This window comes from Oncorhynchus keta, chromosome 18 (genome assembly GCF_023373465.1).
Source record: "Oncorhynchus keta strain PuntledgeMale-10-30-2019 chromosome 18, Oket_V2, whole genome shotgun sequence".
NCBI classification, from domain to species: Eukaryota; Metazoa; Chordata; class Actinopteri; order Salmoniformes; family Salmonidae; genus Oncorhynchus; species Oncorhynchus keta.
Window position 1 is genome coordinate 45519506 of NC_068438.1, and position 8910 is coordinate 45528415.

Below are 8910 nucleotides of genomic sequence, written 5' to 3' on the forward strand. Positions count from 1 at the left end.
TGGACAACATACAAAGTGAATATATACAGTGAAAAACAACAAAAATTAACAGTAAACATTACACATACAGAAGTTTAAAAACAGTAAAGACATTACAAATGTCATATTATATATATATATATACAATGTACAAATAGTTAAAGGACACAAGATAAAATGAATAAGCATAAATATGGGTTGTATTTACAATGGTGTTTGTTCTTCACTGGTTGCCCTTTTCTCGTGGCAACAGGTCACAAATCTTGCTGCTGTGATGGCACACTGTGGAATTTCACCCAAAAGATATGGGAGTTTTTTTTAAATTGGATTTGTTTTCGAATTCTTTGTGGATCTGTGTAATCTGGGGGAAATATGTCTCTCTAATATGGTCATACATTGGGCAGGAGGTTAGGAAGTGCAGCTCAGTTTCCACCTCATTTTGTGGGCAGTGAGCACATAGCCTGTCTTCTCTTGAGAGCCATGTCTGCCTACGGCGGCCTTTCTCAATAGCAAGGCTATGCTCACTGAGTCTGTACATAGTCAAAGCTTTCCTTAATTTTGGGTCAGTCACAGTGGTCAGGTATTCTGCCGCTGTGTACTCTCTGTGTAGGGCCAAATAGCATTCTAGTTTGCTCTGTTTTTTTGTTAATTCTTTCCAATGTAATTATCTTTTTGTTTTCTCATGATTTGGTTGGGTCTAATTGTGCTGTTGTCCTGGGGCTCTGTAGGGTGTGTTTGTGTTTGTGAACAGAGCCCCAGGACCAGCTTGCTTAGGGGACTCTTCTCCAGGTTCATCTCTCTGTAGGTGATGGCTTTGTTATGGAAGGTTTGTGAATCGCTTCCTTTTAGGTGGTTGTAGAATTTAACGGCTCTTTTCTGGATTTTGATAATTAGTGGGTATCGGCCTAATTCTGCTCTGCATGCATTATTTGGTGTTTTACGTTGTACACTGAGGATATTTTTGCAGAATTCTGCGTGCAGAGTCTCAATTTGGTGTTTGTCCCATTTTGTGAAGTCTTGGTTGGTGAGCGGACCCCAGACCTCACAACCATAAAGGGCAATGGGCTCTATGACTGATTCAAGTATTCTTAGCCAAATCCTAATTGGTATGTTGAAATTTATGTTTCTTTTGATGGCATAGAATGCCCTTCTTGCCTTGTCTCTCAGATCATTCACAGCTTTGTGGAAGTTACCTGTGGCGCTGATGTTTAGGCCAAGGTATGTATAGTTTTTGTGTGCTCTAGGGCAACAGTGTCTAGATGGAATTTGTATTTGTGGTCCTGGTGACTGGACCTTTTTGGAACACCATTATTTTGGTCTTACTGAGATTTACTGTCAGGGCCCAGGTCTGACAGAATCTGTGCATAAGATCTAGGTGCTGCTGTAGGCCCTCCTTGGTTGGTGACAGAAGCACCAGATCATCAGCAAACAGCAGACATTTGACTTCGGATTCTAGCAGGGGGAGGCCGGGTGCTGCAGACTTTTCTAGTGCCCGCGCCAATTCGTTGATATATATGTTGAAGAGGGTGGGGCTTAAGCTGCATCCCTGTCTAACCCCACGACCCTGTGTGAAGAAATGTGTGTGTTTTTTGCCAATTTTAACCGCACACTTGTTGTTTGTGTACATGGATTTTATAATGTCGTATGTTTTACCCCCAACACCACTTTCCATCAGTTTGTATAGCAGACCTTCATGCCAGATTGAGTCGAAGGCTTTTTTGAAATCAACAAAGCATGAGAAGACTTTGCCTTTTTTTGGTTTGTTTGGTTGTCAATTAGGGTGTGCAGGGTGAATACATGGTCTGTTGTACGGTAATTTGGTAAAAAGCCAATTTGACATTTGCTCAGTACATTGTTTTCATTGAGGAAATGTACGAGTCTGCTGTTAATAATAATGCAGAGGATTTTCCCAAGGTTACTGTTGACACATATTCCACGGTAGTTATTGGGGTCAAATTTGTCTCCACTTTTGTGGATTGGGGTGATCAGTCCTTGGTTCCAAATATTGGGGAAGATGCCAGAGCTAAGTATGATGTTAAAGAGTTTTAGTATAGCCAATTGGAATTTGTTGTCTGTATATTTGATCATTTCATTGAGGATACCATCGACACCACAGGCCTTTTTGGGTTGAAGGGTTTTTATTTTGTCCTGTAACTCATTCAATGTAATTGGAGAATCCAGTGGGTTCTGGTAGTCTTTAACAGTTGATTCTAAGATCTGTATTTGATTATGTATATGTTTTTGCTCTTTGTTCTTTGTTATAGAACCAAAAAGATTGGAGAAGTGGTTTACCCATACATCTCCATTTTGGATAGATAATTCTTCGTGTTGTTGTTTGTTTAGTGTTTTCCAATTTTCCCAGAAGTGGTTAGAGTCTATGGATTCTTCAATTGCATTGAGCTGATTTCTGACATGCTGTTCCTTCTTTTTCCGTAGTGTATTTCTGTATTGTTTTAGTGATTCACCATAGTGAAGGCGTAGACTCAGGTTTTCCGGATCTCTATGTTTTTGGTTGGACAGGTTTCTCAATTTCTTTCTCTCTCTCTCTCTATCTCTCTCTCTCTCTCTCTCTCCTCTCTCTCTCTCTCTCTCTCTCTCTCTACTCTATCTCTGTATCTCACTCTCTCTCAATTCAATTAAATTCAATTCAATTCAAGGGCTTTATTGGCATGGGAAACATGTGTTAACATTGCCAAAACATCTCTCTCTGTCTCTCGCTCTCTCTCAATCACTCGCTGTCCTTCTCCCTAATCCATTTAGCCACAATTAATAAAATAATTTAAAGTACAGTATGATGTAATATCTGTCTGAATGGATCCATCAGATGTTGTTGAAGAACAGATACTGTATCTCCTGTACTACACATTACCTTCAGTAACATCACACTCAAATGCTTACTCCAATTACCCCCAATTACCTGCTCCCCAAGTTATCCTCCAATAACAAGTCCCCAATTAACCCCCTCCTGCCCCGTCCTCCCTACAAGCACCCCCTGGTGGCTGTGTGCTTGTTTTTTAGCCGGGGGCTCATTTCTCCCTATATCAGCAGCTCCCCGTCTCTCCTCTTCCTCTACCTCTTACACTCTCACACTCTCTGCAGAAGATGCCAGACTGACAGACACTCATCCTCTCTCTCTCTCTCTCTCTCTCTCTCTCTCTGTCTGCCTGCCTCATCAGGATAAGATTTACTGTTGCTAGGAAGGGAGGAGGTAGAATAAGGTTTTGTGTGTCTATCGCTGTTTTTTTCATGTCTGGTTACAGGTGTCTGTGTTGTATGGTGTATATCTTCATTGAAAGCACTTTTCGATCATGTCTTTATGTCTACAGAGTGTTCTGTCTACAAGGTCTTGGTTTGGTCTCTCTCCAACAGGTGACGGAACTCTCCCAGTCCTCAGCCTTGTCTCTCTCCAGGTGATGAGCCTCTGGGGCTGGCTGTGGCTGCTCTACTGTCTCCATGTCCCTGGGTCTGTCTGGGGTCTGGATGGAGGTGGAGAGGGGGCTTGTCAGCTGATAGCTAAGCCCGTCTCCGGCAGTGTTTATCGGGCAGGAGATGTGGTCATTGGGGGTCTGTTCCCCATCCATGTGGAAGCCCCTCTACCAGAGCAGGAGTTCAGGAGCATTAAGGGAAATTCTACCTGTACAATGTACGCAGCTTGTGTGATAACAGCTTTTTGTCATTGTGTTTTCACCTGAAGGTAATGTGTATTCAGTTTAACTCTTATCTCTCTGTTTCTTACTTTCTTGCGTTTGTCAGTTTTAAACAGCGTGCTTACCGCTGGCTCCAGACTATGATCTTTGCTGTGGAGGAGATTAACCGTGACCCAGCCTTCCTGCCTAACCTCACCCTGGGGTTCCTGGCTTCTGACACATGCCGGTCAGAGGGCACCACCCTGGGGGCAGCCCTAGCCATGGTGACCGGCAAGGAGGCCTCCGTGGTGGGCACAGAGTGTGGCACAACCCCTGAGGTTCCCGTCATCATTGGGGATGCCCGCTCCTCAGCTTCCATCGTGGTGGCTCAGACCCTCGGGCCGTTTGATTTACCCATGGTGAGGCAGGGGTTGGATTACAGGTTGGGATGAGATGATGACTCTTTTCACGTTACATTTCAATCTCTTTCTAGATTTCACTCTCTCTAAAGTTTAATTCCTTCTCCAACTGCTCTCTGACTTTTACAAATTATAATTATCCTTGACTCTCTCTCTCTCTCTCTCTCTGTTCTCTCCCAGGTGAGTTACTTAGCCACCTGTACGTGTTTGAGTGACAACTGGAAGTACCCCTCATTCTTCCGTACTGTACCCAGCGATGCTTTCCAGGCTCGGGGCATGGCCAAGCTTCTGCGTCTGCAGAGATGGGTGTGGGTGGGGCTGGTGTCAGAGGATGATGACTATGGCAAGTTTGGGGTTCAGCTGCTTCTCCAAGAGCTCCAGGGATCTGGGGTGTGTGTCGCCTACTCTGAGGTCCTCCCCAAGGTACGACCTCACACTTATGATCTGACAATAAACTCTCTCTTTTGCTCTGACTCCTTCTCTCTTCTAATCTAATAAAAACACTCTCTCTGATTTTCTATGACTCTCTTACCTTTCTCTCACTGATGGTCATCTCCAAGGTACCGTCTAAGAGAAAGATCAGGCACATAGTGGACACCATCAGAGGATCTACTGCCAGAGTGGTGGTGGCATTTGTAGGATTCACAGGTCATTCAGGGGTGAGCAATTACCAGTCAGAGTATTGTTAATGATTTGTAACACAGCCGTAGCAGTGTCCTTGTGTCTTGATGCCCTTTATAGACACAATAATTTCCTAATTCATAATCTTGCATTTCATCTTGACAATCTTGATCTTTTTAACGATTTCATTCTCCAGGCCCTGATGGAAGAGGTTGTCCGTCAGAACATTACAGATAAGCAGTGGATTGCCTCAGAGGCCTGGGTCACCTACTCTACTATCGCCTCCCCGAAAAACATGCCCTCTCTTGCCGGGACAATTGGTTTTGCCCTGAAGAAAGCTGACATTCCCGGCCTGGGGCCTTTCCTAACACGCCTCCATCCAGACGGGGACTACCAGAAGTCCGACCCCTTCCTGAGGGAATTGTGGGAGGAGATGTTTGGGTGTTCTCTGGGGGTTGACCTCAGCGTGACGCTGCCGTCTAGGCGACAGTGTACTGGGTCAGAGGTCATACGTGAGGGAGACTTTACACCTAAATCTCAGTTTTTTGTCCTGATTCCCAATGTTATCTCAGTAAAATAAAGTGTCAATCCTAGGTGAGGGGGAGAGCCAGTATGCTGATGTGTCTCAGCTGAGAGCCAGCTATAATGTGTACAAGGCTGTGTACGCCATCGCCTACGCCATACAGGATATGATGGCCTGTCGACCAGGGGACGGAGTCTTTAATGGTGGACAGTGTCCTGATATCAGGAAGCTTCAGCCCAGCCAGGTGAGAATAACATGTGGATCTGTTTTCAAGTTAAGAACACTAATGTTTCCAGTCAGGATACAGTGAAAACACTTTGTAAGGTTTGAGTTCTAAAGAACAAAAGCCACAACTGGTTCTAACTCTTAATCCTGTTCCAATGCCCTTTTCTCTTTGAGATTGTTCATTATCTGAGGGGAGTGAACTTCACTACTCCTGTGGGGGAATCTTTCCACTTCGACATGAATGGTGATCCGCCTGCCTCTTATGACATCATCAACTGGCATGTGACCCCCGAGGGGACGGCAGAGTTTGTCCAGGTCGGACATTTTCTGTCCTCTGAGGGATCGGACGACCAGTTTCACATCGACATGGATAAAGTGGTGTGGGGTGGGGGCAGTGGAGATGAGGTTAGAACTGTTCAGTTTAGTTTCACTGTGTGTGTGTGTGTGTGTGTGTGTGTGTGTGTGTGTGTGTGTGTGTGTGTGTGTGTGTGTGTGTGTGTGTGTGTGTGTGTGTGTGTGTGTGTGTGTGTGTGTGCGTGCGTGCGTGCGTGCGTGCGTGCGTGCGTGTGTGTGTGTGTGTGTACGTGTACGTGCGTGTGCATGTGCGTGTGCATGTGCGTGTGTGTGTGTACGTGTACGTGCGTGCGTGCGTGCGTGTGTGTGTGTGAGTGAGTGATAGAGATTTATTGAGTTTATTACCCTGAAGCAGACATTCAGAAAAGAGTAAGACATAAAGAAGACCAAATAAATAACAGGGGAATGGTAACTGACAGAAAGTCCACATGAATGGTGTCTGAACAGTATATTTTTTTAACAAGTCAGTTAAGAACATCTTCTCATTTACAATGATGGCCTACCCCAGCAGACACTCCCAATCACAGCCAAATGTAATACAGCTTGGATTCGAACCAGGGACTGTAGTGGTGCCTCTTGCACTGATATGCAGTGCCTTAGAATGCTGAGCTACTCAGGGGGAACATGATGATGAATTTGAGATATTTGTGTGGTCAAATTCCTGACATAGTCTCCAGAGGGGCCCAGCAAGCCTGCCTGTCTGTGTAATAATGATGATAATAGCAGTGATGATGATGATAACTTCTTCCTCTCCCCCCTCTGGTAGGTCCTTGTGTCTGTATGCAGTGCTGACTGTCCCCCTGGTACCAGGCATGCGGTACAGAAGGGGAGGCCTGTGTGCTGCTTTGACTGTCTGTCTTGTGCTGAGGGAGAGATCAGCAACACAACAGGTAGTCTATCAACGGTTCTGATTCCAATTCATATTTTTCCTCAATCCTGATTGGTCCTGATTTGGACTCTTCATTCTTCTTCCTTCTCTATCAGGGTCAGTTGAGTGTATTAGGTGTCCAGAGCGGTTCTGGTCCAACCCTGATCGTACGGCCTGCATCGCCCAGCTGGTGGACTTCCTCTCCTACAGCGACACCATGGGGGTCATCCTGTCTGTCATCTCAGTTTCCGGGGCAACACTCACAGCCGGTGCCCTGGCCACCTTCCTCTACCATCGTCACACGGCCCTGGTGAGTTGAATCATATGATCATTTATAGAGGTACTGGACAGAGATGAGATTGTGTCATTTGATTTCTGACATCACTCAGTCTAATTTCTCTTTCTCTGTCTCGTTCCAGGTGAAAGCCAACAACTCTGAGCTCAGCTTCCTGCTCCTTCTGTCGCTCAAGCTCTGCTTCCTGTGTGCTCTGGTTTTCATTGGTCAGCCGAAGCCGTGGACGTGCATGCTGAGACACACCCTGTTTGGTATAAGCTTTGTGTTCTGCATCTCCTGTCTGCTCAGCAGGACTGTGGTGGTGCTGGTGGCATTCAGGGCCACTCTGCCTGGAGAGAACCTGATGAGATACTTCAGCCCCACCCAGCAGAGGATGGGTATCTCACTCTGTACACTCATCCAGGTGAACATCTAGTTTTTACTATATTCTATGGGAATTTAGTTGTTTCCTTCATTGACAATATTTTTTGTTATTATGCTAACTGTGCTTGCGTTTTCCTTCCACCTCCGTTCCCTTACACAGGTGCTGATCTGTGTGCTGTGGCTGGCCTTGGCTCCACCCCGACCTGCTGAGAGGGGGGACAGAGAGGGTCGCGGGCCGAGGGTCGTCCTGGAGTGTGAAGTGGGCTCTGTGGTCGGCTTCTCTCTGGTGCTGGGCTACATCGGCCTTCTGGCCTCCCTCTGTCTCCTCTTAGCCTTCCTGGCCAGGAAACTCCCAGACAACTTCAACGAGGCCAAGTTCATCACCTTCAGCATGCTGATCTTCTGTGCCGTGTGGATCTCCTTCATCCCTGCATACGTCAGCTCTCCTGGGAAGTACACAGTAGCTGTAGAGATCTTTGCCATCCTGGCCTCCAGCTTTGGGCTGCTGTTCTGTCTGTTTGCTCCAAAGTGTTACATCATCCTTCTGAGACCAGAGAGAAACACCAAGAAACACATTATGTCCAAATAGAAACCACCAAGAAACACATGATGTCCAATTAGAAACCACCAAGAAATACATGATGTCCAATTAGAAACCACCAAGAAACACATGATGGACAATTAGAAACCACCAAGAAACACATGATGGACAAACATAAATCACCAAGAAACACATGATGTCCAATTAGAAACCATTAAAAAACACATGATGGACAAAAATGAACTTACACTTCCTCAAATGGTGATTTCAACAGGGGAATGTCCATTCTGTTTGGAAACATTAATTTCCTGCTCTAACTTCACTATATTACTTTGTTAATAATTGTATGTGCTCCTATAATGTGTCAGAAATAAACACGTCTATATGAACAATACCAATAAAGTTTACTTAGTGTCTACTCATGCTGGAAGAGCTAGTATTGAGTTTGTCTGACAGAACCTACAGACCCCCTACACATGATTCCTTCGTCACCCAGTCAGTGTGTGTGTGTGTGTGTGTGTGTATGAGTGTTTATTTCCCACATCGTATAACAAAATGAAAACAGTAACATTCCACTGTCTGTTTACCCAATGTGGGAACCTCTCCACTCCCCATCACTCCCTCTTCACACCCAGGCTGTAATCGCTGCCAATGGTGCTTCGACAAAGTACTCAGTAAAGGGTCTGAATACTTTTATAAATGTGATATTTGTTTTTTTTTTTTGTTTAAATTTGCATTCTACATACATACATTCTAAAAAACTATTTTTGCTTTGTCATTGTGGGGTATTGTGTGTAGATTTAAGATTGGGAAAAAAACAATTTACTCATGTTAGAATTGTCACGAATCCCGTTTCCTGAGTCTGTTTTTTGCCTGTGTTCTGTCCTGGAGTGTTTTTTCCGGCGTCCTGGAACGCACCCTGTCTGGTTGCCGGGCAATGTAGCCAGTTGGGAGTTCTGATTAACCGCACCTGTATCCCATCAGCTATCTGCACACCTGGTCCCGATCATCATCTCTCCTCTTCATAAGCCCGGACCTGACATCCATTCCCTGCCGGATCGTTAGCCATGAACAGTATGTTGTGCCATAGTATCAG

General features: G+C 45.2%; 1 protein-coding gene across 1 annotated transcript; it reads left to right on the plus strand.

Moving 5' to 3' along the window:
• The first annotated feature begins 3242 nt into the window (after window positions 1–3242).
• LOC127906080 (extracellular calcium-sensing receptor-like) lies at window positions 3243–8237 on the plus strand. The gene is made up of 11 exons (XM_052468515.1): window positions 3243–3622; window positions 3733–4024; window positions 4205–4447; window positions 4585–4683; window positions 4842–5157; window positions 5240–5412; window positions 5568–5798; window positions 6514–6637; window positions 6732–6925; window positions 7035–7313; window positions 7434–8237. The coding sequence occupies exons 1-11, from the start codon at window positions 3288–3290 to the stop codon at window positions 7860–7862; spliced, it is 2715 nt and encodes a 904-aa protein (XP_052324475.1). The 5' UTR covers window positions 3243–3287; the 3' UTR covers window positions 7863–8237.
• The last annotated feature ends 673 nt before the right edge of the window (window positions 8238–8910 follow it).